The sequence below is a fragment of the Castanea sativa genome, chromosome 10 (genome assembly GCF_040712315.1).
Source record: "Castanea sativa cultivar Marrone di Chiusa Pesio chromosome 10, ASM4071231v1".
NCBI lineage: Eukaryota > Viridiplantae > Streptophyta > Magnoliopsida > Fagales > Fagaceae > Castanea > Castanea sativa.
In genome coordinates, this window is record NC_134022.1 from 35,158,705 (window position 1) to 35,179,968 (window position 21,264).

Consider the following 21,264-nt stretch of genomic DNA (forward strand, 5'->3'; position numbering starts at 1 on the left):
ATAACATCCCAACCTTCGAGCATACTGTTTTTTTTTTTAGAGGGAGAGTTTCAACTTATGACATATGCTCATAATAATTGTCATTTTTTATCATCAAACTAAAACACTAATTGAATTTTTGAATAGGCGAAAATAGAACCACATATCTCTTATTCGACGACAATAAATTTTACCGATTGAGTTAAATTGGAACCCACAACCATCGAGCATACCTGATTGTATAATAGTCTTGGCACCAACATTTAAAATTTTAGATGGGATACGTGGCATGGAATTATAATATAATTTGAAATCTAATTGAATTTTATCAACTTTGGATGTGTATATATACTAACATGTAATTCATGCAAACACATGGATGCATTTAAAATTATACACAATTTTTATTATAAAAATATAAATAATTAGTCAAATTATTAAAAAACAAATAGCATGTAACACATGCATACATATATATACATTTAAAATTAAACACAATTTTTATCACAAGAATATAAATAATTAGTCAATTTTTTTAAAAAAGTAAACATAATTAGTCACATATTAAAATTCTTACCTAAATTTAATACTACTTGTGATCATTTTTTTCCCTAATTTTTAATAACATAGAATGTGTGGTAATCTTTGTTGTATCACTTGGCATAAAAAAAGAAGTAAAGTGGACACATGACACGAACTTAAGTGAATAATTCTTTCTATAAAAAAAAAAAAAAGTGGATAATTCTAGTATGGTCACCACATAAATTAAGACATATGACACAAAATTGGATTTTATTTACAAATTATAATTGAACTTTCTCTGAACTTTACCTATATATGTTTGTGTGTGTGAAGGGGGGGGGTCAATAACTAACTAAAGATAAAACACTAAGTTTATAGTTTATCGTCACATTTAATTTGTAATTAATGGGAATCAGATAATCCGCAACGAGAGACTTCAAAAAAAGTATAAACTAAATAATATTGGGGTTATATTGAAAAAAAAAAAACTATGTAAATTTGTTTTTGCCGAGGATACATACACCTAAAGACAAATTCAAAAACTCTCAACTTTCTTCTCTCTCTATGATCCACCTTCTTGTGGGCACGAGGGCTCTATATATAGGTTGAGGCCTTCTTCTTAGTTATGAGCTGTCTAGACAGGGGTGTAGCCAAAAAATTTTACATGGGGGGCCAACCTATTATAACCTTTTGAAATGAATGCATTTGATCCGAGACGACCTATTGGTTTCTTACCAAAAAGGTAGCAAGGTAGACAATATTGCATCCATTAAAGGTGAGTATTCCAACCAATCCCTATGTGATTCAAACCATGAAACTTGAAATCGACGACGATGAGTATCATTGTTGTATGGATAGTCTATATTTTTAAGTTGATATAGACCTTCTTTGAGATAAGCTCGTCGGATTTCATCTTGTTTGTTGATAGGAGATTCACATATATTGTTTACGTGATCCTGGATCACGATCTATTTCTTCGGATTGAATTCTTGAACATTTGGAGGGGTGTTCATCAGGCATTGAAGTATTAACATTTGTTTCTACAGCTATAGGTGCCCTAATTTCTAAATTGCTAACATATTTGTTCTTAAAGAATGCATCAATTGTTTTTCGTTTGCTCATAATTCTTTTAGCTTTAAGAATGACTCAAAAATCAACTTGAAAAGAACTTAAAAAAAAAAAATTATAAATTTTTACTTAATTATATGGATGTTATTCATACTCAAGAAAAAACAAAATTCCACTATAATTTAAACAGTCAACCCATCATCATTCCTATTATTAAAATTTGCCTGTATTTTAATTAAGAATAACCCCTCAAACAAAAGCAAAAATTAAACTAACAAAAGCAAAAATTAAACACATAAGTACACAACATAAACCAAACAATTTAACAACATCCACTGCCACATAATATCTAACTAATCAAAAATAGGTAATAAGTCAAAACAATTTTACCTTAGAAACTTCATCTTCACAAAGTGCAAACTTTATCTTCCCTTCAAGACTCATCAGTCATCACAAACAATCTCCTCATACCCATGCCTTCAATCATATATTTCTCTAAAAATCTATGAAAAATTAAAGAGCATGTGAATATTTAAGTGTAGATAGTTGAGAAAAAAAAAAAAAACACCAAAAAGAGATGAAGTGGAAACTGAAAACTCACCCTCTGGCTATGGCCCTACTCTGAATGATTTAGTTTAAGAAAGCAAGAAGAAAGAAAATAATGGTTAGTTATTTATTTGGGATCGTGAGGATTGAGTTTGAGAGGAGGGCTGAGCTGAGCTGAGGGTTTTGTTTTTTTTTTTTTTGGGGGCCGCTGGAACCAGTGGAGTGGGCTGTGGCGTCTGGCGTGTACACAGGACAATAGACAAGAAGAGAGTAAAAAGAGAAATAAAAGAAAGGGTTCTGAAGCTTCTGATTTTGAGTTGGAAAATGGGTGATAAAGTGTTGTTTTGTTGGGTAGTGCTTTGGGTATTTAAATATAAGTGGGTTGTGAGCCATGTTTTGTTTTATTAGAGGATAAAAAAGCCTACAATTGAAACTGAGATGGTGCCTGGGAGTGAATTGAAATATTGAATAGAAATGGGAGAGGGGCTGAATGTATATCATTGGGGGGCCCAATTAAAATTTGTTTATAAGTTGGTGGACTTTTTTTTTTTGACAGGGGCCACGGCCCCCCAAGTGGCAACGTGACTCTGCCCCTGTGTCTAGATAAAGGTCAAAAGATACTTGTCTCATTAGGGGTTTCTTCTCTCATTTTCATAATAAAAATGGATTTTTAGGGTATGAAGCACCATTTAGGCTGATCATACAGCAATAGATGCAGCAAAAGACAGAGGGGAGCACCTAATTAATGTGGAGATATATTGTTCAAGAGCCATCTTCTCAGGTTGCTTGGATGCTCCCCACGGGATCGTGGTAAGCATCGGCTACTTCGTCGGTATTGGTTCCTTGGCCATGTTTGTCCAACGAGCAATGTACAATTATGTTGTTAATTCGAGGATGTGGACCGTTTCTTGCAAATGGACCTCAGTTTATTTAATGGGCCCAGGCTTTCTCTCTCATTGGGTATGGTCCGAGTTCTTTCCTCAATCGGGTCTATTCTTCAATGGGCTTTGGGTGTACGGCCCATTGTCCACAAGGCTTTTAATAAAAATGTTTAGTTAATTGCACAGTAAATAGATGGAAACAACTGAAATGGAAGATCTGCATTATTTTAGTTAATTGCTTTTTTTTTTTTCAATTTAAAAATGTATAAAATACAATTAAATTGTATTTTTTGGCAGAAATTAAATGTGTCTTTGTGTTCAACACCTCAAGTCTTCAACAATTCCATTTGTTTTGAATCTTTTAGTGTTTTCTTTCACGAATATAACAACAATTCCATTTTTTTAAAAAATTTGTTTTCCAATTTATTTAATGACTTTATTTATTGCAGTCTCTTTTATTTTAATTAATTATTGCGATCTCAACTTCATTATCACGCTTCCCACGGGGCGCAAATACAAAATTGGGCCTCTCCGAACCCCAGGCCCAGCGTCACTCTGCTTGAATGTAACGTCCGAGCTCTCTCAAACCCAGGCTTGCGAAACTGACCCGTTTTCCTTTTCTAGATCTTTGACACATCAACCATGCACTGAAAACTGGGCACAACAAACTGATAAAATAACCTGAAGAAGCCACAAGGCACAGGTTTCTGTGGCTTTGAAGTTCTGAACAAAAAGCTCTTCTTTTCTGATCCAAAAGCTCTCCATTTCTCAATGGAAGACGCCTACGCCAGATCTGTCACTGAGGTAATTCAATGGAGTCCTTAAGTTGGATTTGAAATTCTATTACTCCAATTGTTTGAATGTTGAATTGTGACTTAACTCTTAACATTTGATAGCTTGCTTGCCGCAAATTCCAGTAGTTCTCAGAGACTGTTGTTCTAATGCTTCTGTTTCTGTTTTGTTGAGTCAGGTATTGGATTTCTTCAGGGTGGACCCACGGAAAGGTCTCAGTGATGATCAGGTACGCTTATATTTGATTCTTTTTGACAATTACTTGATGTTCGTTTATTTCAATTTGAAATTTAAGATCAGTGATTGTAGCTTGAGCTCTAGTTTGAATTTGACTAAAACTATTTCTGTTGTTTGAAGGTTGTGCGGCATGCTAGAATTTTTGGTAAAAACGGTATGTGTTCTGTTCGTAACATACATTCTGACATTAGTGGGATGTGTTATAGAATTTGATTAATATTCAATGTATTAGGTTCTATGTGTTATGTATAATATTCACAAATTGATTGGGAACATGATTGGGGCACCGTTGAGCTCGGTGTAGTAGTTTCTTCTTACTTAATGTGTACTAATTCTGCTTGTTTAGTTGTTTTATCAACCAGGTTGAGTGTAATTTTTTTTTCCTTCTAACGTATATACTTTTTTTCTTTGGTTGCATGATTTGCTTATGGTCTGCAGTGCTGCCTGAAGAGAAAAGTAAGTACACTGTGCATTTCCTTCTTTCACACTCCCAGTTCCCACTTATTTTTAGATTTACGCGAAGCAAGTCTGTTTGTTGTTGTTGTTGTTGTTGTTGTTTTTACTGCCGAGCCTCTTGGCTTTGAGCGGTACCTTTGTCTCCTCATCGTGGAGAGAATGTGGGTTTGAATCCCAGGTGTTGTAGTGTAGCAAACAAAGAAAGAAAAAAAAGAAAGTCTGTTTTGTTGTTTCTCTATTGCTGTACTATTTCTTTCATGCGTAGAATTTCTTGAATTGTCAGTTGCTATAGATATAAAACATTGGATATGCATCCTACTTCCCTAACTCTTGTTATCCTCGATTTTTATCTAAGTTGCTAATCACTATTGATCTGTTTGCTTTTAAAAACAATTGAAACCATGAAAATTCAAAATATTGGAAGTAGGTTGAAGTGAGAGAGTAAAAGTAAGATCATTGATAACCTAACTTGATTTTATCAATGGGCAAACAGGCCAAGTAGAAGACACCCTTGCGTTACCAAACATTGAAAGCCAAGTTTACTATGAGAGGGGACGTGTCTCCCCTTCCATTTTAACTGTTATTATTTGAACATGGAAATTCTTGTAATGAGCTAGAGTATTATGTTTCGCACATGCAGGGACTCCCTTCTGGAAGTTGGTTTTGAAACAGTTTGATGACTTGCTTGTTAAGATACTGATTGCTGCTGCGATTGTTTCATTCATTTTGGCTCTGATTAATGGAGAGACAGGTTTAACAGCATTCTTGGAGCCTTCTGTAAGATACATTATCCTTCTACTTTGGCTAGCTGTTTCTTATATATAGTTTAGCAGTGCTCATTTAGCTTATAAAAAGAAAAGAAAAGAAAAGTTTAACAGTGCCCACTTAATTAATTTAGAATTTTTTGAGTTAAAAAAGATTTTATATGAAATCTTACAATATCTGTTGTCTATATTTTAAGTGAAAGTTTATTTTGCTTGAATCTTATTGATATTAAAGGTGAGACTTTGTTTGTACCTTGTGCTATATCACAAGGTATGGATACGATTGTGTTTATTCACCAGATTCTTTACATGTAAAATTAGATTACATATATTCACCAGACTTCGTTGCATGAGCAGGTTATCCTGATGATATTGGCTGCGAATGCTGCGGTGGGAGTGATAACAGAAACAAATGCTGAAAAGGCCCTTGAGGTTAGTCATGGAGTAGTGAATTTAGAACACTCACATTAATGCTTGGAAACATCTTGACAAGGCTACCTACTCTTCTCTACTTGTACTAAACATAAATTGAAGCTTAGTTTTATAAGTTGCCAACGTTGCCAAATTAAGCTATAGAGATTTCTTGCCACTTGTCGATCAGGACTTGAATAAGCTGTCTTAACTTTTGGTGAAGTTTAGTAGTATATTAGAAATTTATATGTAAGTCATCACCCTTGTTTATTGTCACCCCATTTTGGTCACTCTCACAGATCTGCCTCTACTGTTTAATGCAGAAGTTTTAGAGGTGGCACGATTGTTGTCTATTGGCCTCAAGTTTTCTAATTGCTAGCTTATACTGGATCACTAGGTGATGGTTTGGTGAACGGGTGCAGGTTGTATTTTATGAGTAAAATAAACGACCTGAACTTGATAACCTAAATGTGTTAAATTATTATTATTATTTTTAAGCGTGGGAATGCCTGTGTGTTTGTGAGTCAAGAGGTTTTTCTACCAAAAAAAAATGGCTCCCAATACCATCAAATCTTCGTCCTGTTTGTACTATATACTAATCAAGAGAAGGCATTAAACATACTGAAAGTGTATAATGTAACGTCCTAATCATGTTATCAAACAGTCTTTGTTGAGATATTTGCATGGATGCATGTCAACCTTGGGTAGCATACTGCATACCCTCATGTCTCTTCTTGATTTTTTTTTTTTAATACATGTTGAATATGAGATTGTAATTCTTTAGTAGCGGTTTGCTACACTTCTGTGTAAGCGAACTATCCTCTCTTATGAATAAAATTGTTTTTAACAGGGAGCACTTAAAGAGTCTTTGACAAGGTAAATTCCCAGCCCACTAAAAAGTCATGAATTTTGGGTTTTTATGCATTTCTACTGAGTTGCTGAATGTGGGGGGGCTGAAGGATTGATGGGAAATGTCTTGTCGTTAAATTTTTTTAAGGACGATGGGGGTGATGTAGGATGGTTAATGTGATTTTGTCTTTGTATAGTTTTTTTTTTTAGGTGGAGAAATAAAAGAAATTGAACTTTAAATAGTGTTTATCTCACTAGTTACAAATTCTTTCCTTTAGCTCTCTTGTTCTAGATATTATATTGCATGCAGCTTAAGCTCAATTTGATACCTCTGATTATTTCTTTTATTGTAGGAGCTACGTGCCTACCAAGCTGATGTTGCAACTGTACTACGAAATGGTAAAGCAAACAGATGAAGAAACAACACTGTTAATGTTAATGCTAGTAATGCTTTGATAAATATGACTTGCTTGATGAATATGATATATAGGATTTTTTGGTATCTTTGACTTTTTCTATAAGGACGTGAAATTCATATTACAGAAGCATGTGGTAGTAGACCTTTTTCTATTGTGATTCATTGGAAATTTTACAGTGTGGTTATATGGTTGTGATATTGATACCTTTCTTTTTTTGGTTTTGTTTTTGTTTTTGGATTGGCTTTGCATTTGGGAGGGTTATATGGAGTTTTATTTTTGGGGTGTGTGTGACAAAATCTATTGCAAGTGTTGTTTGGCAACAGGTGTAGTAGAGCCTTTAGGGGCCCTGAACATTATTATTTTTTTGGATAGGTAATATTAATTGAATTAAAAAAGAGACTACTTCATACAAAAAAGGCACGAAGTAGCCTAAAGAATTCAAAAAATACAAAAGACTATGTACCCTAAACATTCTTTATAAAGGATTTTAGAAAATCTCAGTTTTGAAGGTTTTTCCTAAACAATTCTCTTGCAACTTTTTTCATGAAACTCTGAAATGATGGAAATGCCTATGAGAATTTTCAGGACACCTGATGACCCCTTCTCTATTACCTCTGTCTTTAGGGCGCCACTGTCGTAAAGTTATTCTGACGATAGAAGGATGGCCGGGGCTTACTAACATCGTGGGCCTTTTAGTTTTGGGGATGGGGGAACTTGGATAATGGGCTTTGGCTGATGGTAGTTTGGTTTGGGCTGGTGGTGGTGTTGAATGGTTTATGGGGTCTTTTTATTTTATTTTAATGGTGTGATGGCACTGTGAAATTGATGACTTTAGGTCACAACTGAAGTCAATAGAGCAAAACATAAAGCCTGTATTTTTACACTATTATAATCGTTTTTGATTACTGAGTTGTTGTTTAAAAACTCTCTGTTGCAGGTTGTTTCTCCATACTTCCAGCAACGGAGCTTGTTCCAGGGGACATTGTAGAAGTTAGTGGTAAGTCAGCCATATTCTATAAACTCACAAAAGTTTTATATGTGTGGCATAATTTAGCAATACCTTTAAGGAATTCACTTTTATTTTGTATTTTGTAAATGGAATAGTGGGATGCAAAGTTCCAGCCGATATGAGAATGATTGAGATGCTAAGCAATCAATTGCGTGTTGATCAGGCAATTCTTACAGGTATTTATACTTTATATATCAAATTTTGTTTATTGATCAATTTTCATTACGAATGTATCATTATATTATGTTCATCTGCAAAGCAAAGGATCAATTGAAGTCAACACGCCTCTATACCACAATATGGAAAATATACCTTTTGAAGTAGTACTTAGAATCAAGGTTACTTTGTAGAATCGTTAATGGGAAATTGTAGCTTATTCACTTCCTCCTCCCCCCCCCCCCTCCCCTTGGCACTCCAACCGTGGGATTTTCAATATAAGAATAAAATCGAGGAAGAGTTACACCAAGTATTGTTGTTGTATTACATATTTTCCACTCTTCTGTAGTAATTTGTAACCACCATGAAAGACACTTGTGCTACTTTCTAATAAATGTTTGGAAAATTTGTAGCGTCATCCTGTTAATTACTTCGTTTTTTAAAATAAAATATTGAGATTTCTGGAAATAAATCAGAGAGTTGAATAAAATAAAAGTTCTTTCTATTTTGGAGGCTCTTTAAAAGTTTTGCAGTATCTGTAACATAAAGGGATATCTTTTTTAGTATGAAATATACATTTGGGTACGTGAATGTTGCTTTTAGATTCATTTATTACTTCCTGTCATAACTAAATAAATTTTCCCAATTTTGCTTGTCCCATCTCCCAGGATATGTCCAGGTCAAAAAATTAAGAGTTAAAAACGTTTTACTTTCACTTTTGTTCATATTTTGAAGTTTGTGTTGCGTATAAAAGATTCAAAACACTAATAATAAAATTGAAATTTGGGGAGAACATGCAAAGTTTTGAATTGTTGAGGCATTCAATAACAAAATTCCTAAATGCAAATTAGGATAGTTTATTCAGTTCCAACAATTCTCATAGCAAGATAAATCCTAATGGGAATTTGCAGTCCATATGACAGCTGACATCCTAATAGATTTCTCTTTTTGAGTAAGAAATATTTGTCATTGTAGGTCTTACCAGTGGGTGGGGTTAGTTGGCCATAGGATTTACTAGCTAGAGGTGAGTCCAAAGGGCTCTTTTTTAGAAAGATTCCCTATGTTATTAAAAAAAAAAGGTTCTCACAATTTTCAATCTGTGGAGTTATGTTGTGTTTACATGCATGGCAATATTTAGAGTGGCTTTCGATGATAGATACCTAGCAAGTTGGAAATTATTTGGGTCCATTGTAGGTGAAAAGCATACCTCTATTGACTTTATGCTACTTGGACGCAGTTGATGAGATTATCAATAAAGCTGGGCATTCTTCATTTTGTTTGTAAGAATTTGTTCCCATGCTTAAATCACCTTCACGTTCTATTGATGGTGTTTTCAAAATGATAATTGCACGTATTAAGAACGTGCATGGTTCATTTGTGCTTGCGAGAGGGTAGAACTCTCACTTCATTGCATGTAAAACTTACTTTCACGTTTGGAATATGAGTTAATCATGTATTTTTGGGCTATTTTACCTATATCATATTTCTGGTGTGAACTTACACATATATGACCATATAAATGGAGAAATTATTCATTCATTTCATTGTTCAAAAACAAAAAGCATTTGTGCTTATTGCACTAGGCTCCTGCTGCTGCAGGATTTGCGTACATGCGTTTTCTTGTAAAAAAAAGGCTTTATGTTTGTCTCAAAATATTGGCATATGTTTAATTGTCTCCTTATTTAGGAGATTGATATTGGATGCCAAATTGGGTTTGATATAATGATTCCATACTCATTACCGCACTGCACATGTTTCTGGAAACAGGCAGAGATTGACTTTGTTAATCTCTCTCTCTCTCTCTCTCTCTCTCTTGGTGCTCATAACCAGATATTAGTAAGTTGCATCTAGGTGGGGTGTGGTTGGACAAGATCTAGGTTTTACAAGAAGTGGCACTTCATAGTGTTGTTCTGATGACCTTTAAAGTGCTGGAAACTTTTTCTTGTCGGGCCAAAGTTTATGAGGTTGACATGAATGTTCATTAATACTATATATAGTATTAGTAGTCAGTTTCATGTGGACTTCAATTTTTTATGCTCTGCATGTACTTGAGGCTAGTTACACTATGCTCTGGAAATTTAGAAATTGTGTTTTAAATGGCCATATGTTTTAAGTTGCAATTATAAAGGTTCAGCATGTACTTACTAAGACTAACAATGCGTGCCAGGCTTTGCCTCTTGTTATATATATATATATATGTACATGTGACCAAAATAATGCTATATAGTCCAATTTGTCTGAAATGTTTGTTTAATGGTGACAGGTGAGAGCTGCTCTGTGGAAAAAGAGCTCGAGTCCACGAGAGCAACAAATGCTGTATACCAAGACAAGACAAATACTCTTTTCTCGGTAAAGTTATAAAGCATCGTTTCACTCTGAAACCAATATCAATTGACTTGTCATAGATTCACAGTTATTTGTTTAATGTTTACTGTGGTATCAATGTAAATTTTAGGTGTATGATGGTACGAGATGTTGTCACTTTATAAGTTGGCATTAAAAAATACTACATAAAAGTTTTAGATTTTAAGGTTTCATTACTGTACTTGGGTTTCTGGTTGATTTGAGATATAGTCATATCTTATATAAAAGAAAGTGAACAGATTGGAGATTGATCCACTCAGGGGAGAGGCAAGTGGTTCATTAGTTGAGTACTTAGGTTCAACTGATTGACATTTCAAAGCATTCATTGTCAAATCAAAGATTGCTGGAGGTTAGATTTTGGGTGTTCTGGTTTATTCGGCCAGTATACAGTATATAAAATGGTGGTCTGACGTCTTGTATTGCTTCCACATATTAATTGTATCAATAAAGCTAGGGACATAACGAAAATTCACAACATTCCTTAATTAGTCTACCACCCACACATGGGCTCACCACATTCTACAAATTAAATATGGTTTTTACCATCCATGTGTGTGAGGTGGCAGGTTAATTTGGGAATGTTGTGAAATTGTTGTAAATTTTTGTTGTGTCCCTAGATGGACTTTGATTATATATGAATAAAACCAGTGCCTGTGAACCTTTAGTGGAAGAGTAAAAATAGTATCTCTTCTAAAAGGGGACAAATAGAATCAAACCCAATGCTTAGTAGGGGACTTCTAGGTAGCCTGATAAATTGTTCCCCATAATTCTTCTGTAAGCTATTGTTTCCTTACCCCAGCACGCTGTGTCATTGGTAAGAGCATTATAAATTTAGGTGATCTACTTTCTTAATCCTTTATTTAGAATTTTTTTAAAAAGTATTTTAACAAGAAACATTATGGATAAAACATATAATTAATAGGTTTTTTTTTTTTTTTTAATTTTATTTTTTATAATAACAATTGATAAATACACATGTAGATCCTTTCTTATAATATTTAATACTTGGTTCTTGTTCAGCATGATAAAGGGTTGAAAAAGATTACAAATAATGTGTTAAACGGTACCAAAATATATGTAAAGGGCAAGTTTGGCATTCACCATTTATAGTTTGTTAGTTCTTAATTTTTGGTTTGGAACCTCAAGGTGTAGCACAATTGGCTAGGGCTCCTGGTGGTCACTAGTTTGAATCTTCACCTCCCTCTCTCTTTGGGGCAAAGCTTATTTATCAAAAAAAGAGAAATTATAGGTTAATTTATCTGGAGTTTGTAGTCTGCCTGACCTGGTTGCATGAACTGAGCAAATTTTATCCAGGTTTTGTAGGTCCCGCATCCATCTGGATAAACACACAGTTAGAGGTTTTTTTTTGTCACCTTAGATCTTTGAGGGTTTGAAGTGGTTATATGCTTGATTTTCCAGCTGTATATGTGGTTTCACGTGATCCTTAATCTGTGTGTGTCAATGAGGTGGTGCACTTACCTTACTGTTGACAACTTAAAGATGGAAGCTCTTCAAGTTTATCACTTGGTGCTTAAAAGCTTATTATATAAACTTGCTTCAGTTTAAAATTTCAATTCTGCACTCCTATATGGCTTTTGCTTTGAAGCATTCAATGATTTTGTACCATATTCCCCCTTGTTGTAATTTGTGCAAGTCTTTACATTTTTTTTTTCTTCCCCTAATTATTGCCTTCATTGGTACTTGGTTATGTGCCTAAAGTTGAGGACATGATTGTGCAAAATATTCAATTGGTTTGCTTAAATCTAATAACATAGAGAGAATTCAAGGATTTTCTTTTCCTTTTCCTAGGGTTCTCTCAACTGACACTTATGTTGTTTCTAATAACACGTCTAGGGTTCTAATCCCCCCTCCCCTGCTGTTATAATTATTGGAAACTTTTTTTTTCTGCTGTTGCTGTAATAATAATTTATTAGCAATAAACAAGTTCCAGCATATTTTGATTGCCAGGGTACAGTAGTTGTTGCTGGTAGAGCAAGAGCTGTTGTGGTGGGAGTTGGTTCCAACACTGCGATGGGTAGCATTCGTGATTCGATGTTGCAAACAGAAGATGTAAGCATTGTGTATCTTCAGCTTTGGACTGTAATTTGTATCTGGAGAGATGTCCGTTGCCCATGTCTTTTGTGTGCGCATTGATTAATTATTCTTTTTAGTTCTTATGTAATGTTGCATGCTGAGAAATGTCAATTGCCAATAGCAATCTATTTGCCATTTATTTATTGCCAATTTACCGCAGAGGTGTGAAGTTGTGACCCTTATAGATATGGCTGTCAGCAATTTCCTAGTCAGTAAATTGGTACTGTACAAATTAAGGCCAATAACAGAGAACTTCCAGCAAATTAATTTAATGTGGACACTGACAAAATTCTGCTGTCTGGCCAATGAGCTTTGGCTCAAATAACACTTCTTCCTCCCCCAAGAATGGGTGGAGGGTGAGAATGCGAGTTCAATACCTACTGGTGTGTGTAACTATCAATCGAAAATTCTAAAAAAAAAAAAAGCTTCTGTATTGGGATAGATATGAGCTATCTCTATTTGTGGCTTTTTGGAAATGTGAATTGTGACCCGACCTCTAGTCAGGATGGTAGCTCCCCCCACATGGGTCAGTTTGGGTTCTACTTCCTGTGGGCACTAGTCCTACCTTTGTTATATATACAAAACAAAAACAAAAACAAAAACAAAAAAGGAAATGTGAATTGTGAAGTAGCCATTGACATTTGAATTGGTACCTTGGTCAGTTGGGAGACCTTGTCATATTGGCCTTCGGTTGATAATAATTTTTGTGCATTCCATTTGATTTTCCTATTGTTCTGTGGGTAATGATATTACTGCATTCTAACCAGGAAGATAATATAATTGTAGTTTTTACATGTTAATGTGCAGTATTTACATTCTAGTTGTTGATATCTATAATTGTTTGCAGGAAGCGACACCATTGAAAAAGAAGCTGGACGAATTTGGTACCTTTTTGGCCAAGGTGATTGCAAATCGTCTTCAGTCTTCATTTACTTGGGCATAAATATGTAGTTGTCTTATGTTTGTTAGCATTTGTTTGTGGTTAAGGCTTTGTTGTTGTTTTTGTTGATTAATCACAGGTAATTGGTAAACTTAATTTCTTGGAGAAATGAAAATGTTTTTTGCTAATTTTTTACACTGTCAGAGTTCCTTTAAAAAAAAAAAAAGACTTTTCTGTCAGAGGGGATGAGTTAGTTGTGGAAAGAATGGTTCTGTTTAAAAGCTGGGTCCTGGTTGAGTCCGGATTTAATGAACTGTAAAATGCTTCTTGCATCTTTCATCTGAAATTGTTTTAACCAGTTATGCCTTCTTGGACCTGCATCAGGTTTTTACTCTATTTATGTTTCTAAGTAGCCATGTTTGTTGGTGGTCCCTGGGGATAGAATTTCTTCTGTGATTAATGAATCATGCTGTTTTTACCACAGGATTGTTTTCTTTCTTACCACTATCATGTGTTTTGCATTTTTAAATATATGAAAAGAAGTTTTGTCCCAACTTTCTAACAATTTTCAATCTCACGTATTTTCAATCTCACAATTTTGTCCCGACTTTCTAACAATTTTTAATCTTTAGTTTCTATTTGATGAAATCTTAACAATGGTTATGTTATTAGGTTATTGCAGGGATTTGTGTTCTAGTATGGATTGTAAATATTGGTCACTTTCGTGACCCTGCTCATGGTGGGTTCTTGCGTGGTGCAATTCATTACTTTAAGGTAATTCTTTTCATAATATTTCAGCTTGGTGTGAAAGGTTTTGTTCATGAAATATATATAGGTGTTTTGATGGCTGTCAAATATCCTTCATTTTTCTTAGGATTGCCCAAAAAAAAGTCTAAGGATTTGGACTGTTTCTCTGCAATTTCAATAAGAAACTGAGTATCTTATTGGAATGGGCCAATATGTTGGAAGGATCCACAACTAAATAAAATATCTGACACTGTAAAAATCTCTTGCAGACTAAAATCTTGGTTTTTTTTAATTGAGCAAGGTTGATGAAAATAGGGTCTCAAGGGTCTATTGCATGTTGTTCCTTGGTCACTTGAGTGAAATCAGTGCATGTTAAAGAAAATCCTGTCTTTATACGAGAATGCATGGACAGTTCCAAGATCTTGCTTTGGATATTCAGGAGCTAGAGAAATAATTCTAATAGATTTCTCTGTTCAATGATCAATCACATGGTGAAAATTATACTTATGTGATGAGAATTAGATATTGTGATCTGGTTACTTCATGCAATGTCATTTTATGAAAGTAAGGGATCTGGTTATTGCAAGCAAGTTGATTTTGCTAGATGGGTTCTTGAGCTGATGGGATGATGGTTCCACATAGTTATACCATTATACTGTTTGGTTTATATTTCCTATAATTTTTTTTTTATTTAGTAGAAAAGTGTTGCTTTGAAACATGCTAATCAAAAGAGTTTAGTTGATGTGAATGTTCAAGTAAGTAGATTAATATAAAAAAAGAAGAGGAAGAATGTTTAGGAAGGTAGATGGATAGGTTAAAATACAGGAAAAAATATAATAAAACAAAAAGATATTTGTAGAATCATGTGGGTGGTGTTCATGGAGGATAAGATACGAGGGAAGTCCTTATGATGGTTTGCTCATCTGTAATGAAGGCTAAAGATCAGCATGGTGAATAAATGATTTGATTTGAGTTGGGGGACCAAAAAATATAGAGGAAACCAAAATTAACTCGAGCCAAGTAGTTGGAAAATCATGATTGCCAAATATTAAATTGAAAATATGGGCTTACATATGATTAAATGAACATTCAATTCATGTATCCAACCCCTACAAATTGGGGTTAGAGCTTCATTGAGTTGAGTTGCAGGCAAACTTTTACAGCTGTATATAATAGTTGCGTTAAAGCAAGACTACAGTCCTTTAAATTTGTGTAAATGTGTTCAAATCCTGTGGAATAATGTGATAATAATGTCTCTGATATTCCTTATACACATTTTCAGGAACCCTTTTGTTAGGGCTTCTGTGATTTTGTTTATGCAATGGATGCTGACTTTCGTATGTTTGTGGTTTGGTGTTTAAGAACCTGGTTATCATAGTCAAGTCATCTTTGTTATGTTTATCTACTGTTCTGTTGTTTTATTTGGTAATTTGGTTGTGCTGAGTTTCTTTTAAATGGCAACGTTGATTTTTTTTTTCCTTTTCCATGTTTTTCTCCATACAAAAATGGATGCCTGCCTAGATTGCAGTTGCGCTTGCAGTTGCAGCGATTCCCGAAGGGCTTCCTGCTGTTGTTACAACGTGAGTGCGTTCCCTTTTACTTGGTTTGCATAATAGGTCATTAAACAGTTGTCGATTCTGCTGAGTTTAATTCTATGTGAAAAAGACACATATTTCCCTCTTCCCTCCCTGATGTTGATTCTACTTCTACATTTTACATTTTTTTAAATATGAGTAAGTCTCCATTTAGTAATAGACATACCTTGACTTGAAGAATGAGATATGATATTATTTTCAAATATGTTATCTTGTGGCTGTTTTGAGTTTATTTTGTTGACTGACCTAGCTTGCATCTTATCTATTAAGATGATTTTGTATTCCCATTTCTGCTTCATGGTCTTTTTTTCAACTCTTCTTGTAGATGTTTGGCTCTTGGGACAAAGCGAATGGCTCGATTGAATGCTATTGTACGGTCCTTGCCATCTGTTGAGACCTTAGGCTGCACTACGGTAATTTGCAGTGACAAGACTGGAACTCTGACTACCAATATGATGTCTGTCTCAAAGGTAATTTTCCCCAGACTTTTAAAATTTTTTTTTTTCTTCCCTAATCTATGCACCTTCCAAGCTTGCTATAAGGCTGAGTGATTTCTCAATCCTTCAAGGGTTTGCCTCTGCTCCTTGCACCTTGTTCTTGTTTTTTTTTTTGTTTGTTTTGATGTTTGAATAATTTAATCATCAAAGGTTTTAGACTTAATTTGTTTACATTACTGTAATTTAGAAAAAATATCTGCTATGCTTTACTCTTTTTTTTTGAAGTTTTATTTTGATAAGTTGTAGAAATTATTTATTATCTAACAAAAAAGTAATATGTTTTTCAAAAGTTATTTTCCCACCATTTTGTTTGCTAGATACAGAAAACCTTTAATTCATGATTTGTTATCAGTATGTGTATCTTTGGTGTAATTATATTGTTTTATCAAATGAAAATTTTGCTCTGCTATTCCGTCTGGCCAGGTATGTGTGGTTCATTCTGTAGGGCATGGTTCTGTGATTTCTGAATACAGTGTCAGTGGGACAACATATGCACCAGAAGGCGTTATCTTTGACGGCACTGGGATGCTGGTAACTTTTTTTTGTATATTATTTTTCTCTGGAGACTTGACTCCATACTTGTTAGAATTACATGTTATTTATTTACATTAAAGATGAATATGATTCAGGAGAAGTGGAAAAGTTTTGAATGATCATTTATGTGAATTCTTTTCCTGATCATTTTATGTCAAATTTGGTTCACCAAATTGCACCTGTTGGACTCTATTTTTTTTTTTTTTATTTCCTACATGACAGAATCTTAGGTTTTACTTGGAGTGTATAGTGAATATTCACTTAAAGTGACCAACCCTGTGTAGGACTTTTAAATCTGATGCCACCCATACTTATAAAAAAAAGATGCCACCCACTTGATATGCAAATGATTTTGACTCCCAAGTTCCCTCAATTCAGCTTATATAGCTGTCAGTTGAATTCCATCATAATAGGATATGATTGTAACCTGGTAGATGAGATACTTGGCATTTGAGTGAAATTTTAGGGTTTTTAAAATGCTTTAAAGTATGTTTCATTAAGAATAGTAAAGATTGTGCAAATAGGATGCTTAGGTTCATTGGCTTGTGCCATTCTCTCTCTCTCTCTCTCTCTCTATATATATATATATATATGGTCGTTATTATGATATTATCATTGCCATTATCATCATCTTCATCAAACTTGAACTTAGAATTGAAACCTAACAAACTGTATGAGGTTTACACTTTGCGTAAGTCCAGCAGCTTTAGCTCTTTGAATGGACAAGCTTTATGCCTTGGAAATACCTAGAATCTGTTAGATAATTATCTTTCATTTTGTTATGAATCAGGGTTTTGACAATGTTCATGTATAAAAATGCTTGCCATAATTGCAATAGAAACTACAATAGTAGATAGAGGTACAACCATCTTATAAAGGAAATATTGTGAACCATTCTATTAAGTCATATGTGTTATCATTAAATCTAATACTCTTCTTACTAAAATTTCCAAGTAAAAAAAAAAAAAAAAACAATCACACAAACAAAAATTGAAAAAAAAAAAAGCATCTAAACTATCCTTAAGGTGCTGCTAGACAACACAACATCACTCAAAACCCGAAGTCTTAAATTATTAACTTTGGATTCCAAACATCTAACAAGCAAACTTTAATGCCAAACACGTATGGTTCAACCTGTCAAGTGACCATTTTTACCATTTAGATTCGTTAGGCCAAATTTCAATTAGAATTGCTAGTTTCTCAATTGTGATGTGTGTGTGTATACTGTGTATATCAACACGTGTGTGTGTATCAAAAATCCCAAAATGGTATACCAGTGTTAGCCAATACTGAAATATTTTCCCTTACAAAATTGAAATAGCTTTAGATAAGAGTATTGTACTTTTTCTTCTGTAAACATCATGCCATTTTTTAACCCATTTTAGTAGAAAGTAATGCATATAATATTTGCAATGACTTTTTAGAACTGACTCTAGAGATAGGTAGTTTATGTCTTCATTCAGAATCTCCCATTCAGGACTACATTGATTTGATGTTGGGCTGTTTTGCAGCTTGAATTTCCATCTGAATTACCTTGTCTTCTGCACATAGCAATATGTTCAGCCCTTTGCAACGAGTCTGTTTTACAATATAATCCTGACAAGGGGAACTATGAAAAAATTGGCGAGTCAACTGAAGTAGCCCTCAGAGTCTTGGCAGAAAAGGTTTGATCCTATCCCTGCTTTAGTGTGTGTTTGGCTCCCGATTAAAAAGTCAGCTTATTTTACTATTCAGCTTATTTTTGCTACTATTTATAGGTCCCACTGCATTTTTTGGTACTATTCATAGGTCTCATTGTACTATTTCAGCTAACTTTTACCTTTATCTACAATACTTTTAGCAAAAAAATTTTAGTTTCTGCAAAATAAGCGGATCCTAAATGGACCCTTAATAAAATTATCCAGCTCACCTAATTACTGTTGTTGTTGCTTATTCTTATTTTTCACCCAGTCCCTATGATACCTTTTTGTCATGCACTTGTTTATTTTACGTTGCAAACTTGCTTTTGTTGCTTTCTGTTATCAGGTTGGACTTCCTGGTTATGACTCTATGCCTTCTGCTCTGAATATGCTGAGCAGTCATGAGCGTGCATCCTACTGTAATCACTATTGGGAGAGCCAATTTAAAAAGGTTTATTTTGTAATTGATTCCTACATTTTGTATGAATTTATGCATATACCTGTATATATATGTATATGTATACAAAATTGACCAAGTTGAACTTAAATGTTTGTGGATATGGTTGAATTTAATGTTGATTCATGTTGCTGGACTGCCCAAGATAGTTCAGTTTTGGGAAGGAAAAAACTCAATAATATCCCTCATAAACAATGGGAAAAATGTACATAGTTATAAATATTTTGATATTTCTGAACTTATGATATTCAGAATTTAATTCTCATGTTGGAAAGGTGTGAACATAGGATCTGATTTAGCCTTTCTTCAGCAACTCATTTTTGAATATCTTTATGGGAAGAGCAGTCAGCAGTGATAAAATATTATTATTATTGATAAAGTAAAGAGGAGTGATAGGTTTTTAGGATCAAAAACTTTTTTTGGATCATAATATTTTATCTTTTATTATCTTCCCTTGATTCTCTTGTGAGTTAGATGTTCCTTTTACCTTTTTGGTGGAAGGGAGAGGGCATGGTCATGCTTGGCCAGGAAAGAGTCAGACCTTGTACATGTTAATTCTAAGTGTTTATTGCCCATAGTTTCATTCATGGTACTTCTAGTTTGTGTAAGACTGCTGTTAGTATAAAGCTTGATGTTGTAAGTAGAATGAAATTCCTTAAATAGGAGAATTAATCTTTAAAAAAAAAAAACCTTTTGCAATATAGAATATTTTGTAGCAAAAAATTTTCTGTTTGTTTTGATATTTTGCTATTTTCTTGTTGATGTAAGCTTAAGGTTATGGTATTTGCAGATTTCTGTTTTGGATTTTTCTCGTGATCGTAAAATGATGAGTGTCCTTTGTAGCCGAAAGCAGAAGCAGATTATGTTTTCTAAAGGTGCTCCAGAAAGTATCATTTCTAGATGCACAAATATTCTGTGTAATAGTGATGGTTCCACTGTTCCCCTGACAGCTGATATTCGAGCCGAGCTGGAATCGAGGTTTCACAGGTTTGATTCATTTTGTGCTCCACCCTTTCACTGCCTTTCTCTTTTCCCTGATTGTTCATGTTGTAATTATTTATATATTTTATGTGTGAGCACGTGTCTTTCTTATATACCTAATTTAATAATGCACCAATTTTTTTTTTTTTTTGGGTGGGGGGGGGGGGGTTTGGGGGATGACTACAATCATCTCATGAACTTATGCTCCTTAAAATGAAAAAATGTCTTTAAATATATCTTTGGATGTTACGTATACCTAATCTTGTCAATTTTGTTTCAATACTTTCCGTAAGGAAACATAATGAAGGTTCAAATACTATTGTTGATTCATGCAATCCAAATGGGATTTAGAGAAACCTTTTGCTACATTGCAAGGAGGCACATCAGTTATGGAGCTTTGTTTTTAGATCTTTTGGGATCTACTGGGTTTTGCTAGAGAGAGTGATTGATCTTTTGTTTGGGTGGAGGAATTGGATGGGAAAACATTCCTTGGATATTTGAAATTTGTTTCTATTATGTTTGATGTGGATTATTTGGAGGTAGCACAATATGTGTATCATGTATGTTTGAGGATATGGAGAGTATGGGGGATCAGCTTGTAGCCTTATGTGTAGGCACTTTGTTTGATTGGTCTTGTGCTAGGGGCTTTATAAGTAGTGAATCTTTCCCAGCATTTATAGAGTCCTTATCTTTCTGTACATATAATTTTTTTGGCTACTTTGTGCCCCTTTTTGTATGAAGTAGTCTTCTTTCAATAAAATTATTCTTAATTAAAAAAACAAAAAGGATTTAGAGAATAAAATTATTTAGTAAGGGAAATAAGAGAGCTAGTTTAAGCTATCAAATTAATGAGAACACCCACACTCAATCCTCTAGAGAAAGGGGGAGAAAACGCCACAAACCTTGTGTAAAATTTCAGCCAATCATTCTCCAAAAAAGCATTTGTTATAACTCTGGCAAATCCATAAATTAGATAGAGGATATTTCCCTAGCGAAAACATGATCACAACTGCTAATCCAGATGAAATCTAATGATTCTAAATCTGTCCTTGAATGGTCGCATGAGTAATTAAAAGGTCACATGACTTATTAAAGAAAAAATTTAAAAGACTGACTTAGCAAACATATTAAGTTTTAAGACACTCAAAAAAAAAAAAAAAAAAAAAAAAATCCAAGATGGATTCCACAATCTATCTTGCATATATCAGGCTTCCTTTAAGTGTGATGCTCAACTCTTTGTTAGTCCTCTTCAACATGCCATTGATGCTGAAAGTTGATGTTCATGTGTGTTATTTCCATATTTTTTACAACTATGGCTAATATTTCGAAGATCAAGTGTAAATTAAT

General features: G+C 34.0%; 1 protein-coding gene across 1 annotated transcript in view; it reads left to right on the top strand.

The window, feature by feature from the left end:
* Positions 1-3,592: 3,592 nt before the first annotated feature.
* Positions 3,593-21,264, top strand: part of LOC142612923 (calcium-transporting ATPase 3, endoplasmic reticulum-type) — a 29,117-nt gene continuing 11,445 nt past the window's right edge. The window contains exons 1-19 of the mRNA XM_075785096.1: positions 3,593-3,800; positions 3,967-4,017; positions 4,146-4,179; positions 4,464-4,481; positions 5,122-5,258; positions 5,603-5,677; positions 6,859-6,904; positions 7,862-7,921; positions 8,029-8,109; positions 10,353-10,438; positions 12,422-12,523; positions 13,395-13,448; positions 14,100-14,201; positions 15,696-15,754; positions 16,095-16,239; positions 16,690-16,797; positions 18,312-18,464; positions 18,826-18,930; positions 19,727-19,923. Of these exons, the coding sequence (XP_075641211.1) occupies positions 3,768-3,800; positions 3,967-4,017; positions 4,146-4,179; positions 4,464-4,481; positions 5,122-5,258; positions 5,603-5,677; positions 6,859-6,904; positions 7,862-7,921; positions 8,029-8,109; positions 10,353-10,438; positions 12,422-12,523; positions 13,395-13,448; positions 14,100-14,201; positions 15,696-15,754; positions 16,095-16,239; positions 16,690-16,797; positions 18,312-18,464; positions 18,826-18,930; positions 19,727-19,923 (1,646 nt within the window). The 5' untranslated portion in view covers positions 3,593-3,767. The remainder of the gene's footprint in view (positions 3,801-3,966; positions 4,018-4,145; positions 4,180-4,463; positions 4,482-5,121; positions 5,259-5,602; positions 5,678-6,858; positions 6,905-7,861; positions 7,922-8,028; positions 8,110-10,352; positions 10,439-12,421; positions 12,524-13,394; positions 13,449-14,099; positions 14,202-15,695; positions 15,755-16,094; positions 16,240-16,689; positions 16,798-18,311; positions 18,465-18,825; positions 18,931-19,726; positions 19,924-21,264) is intronic.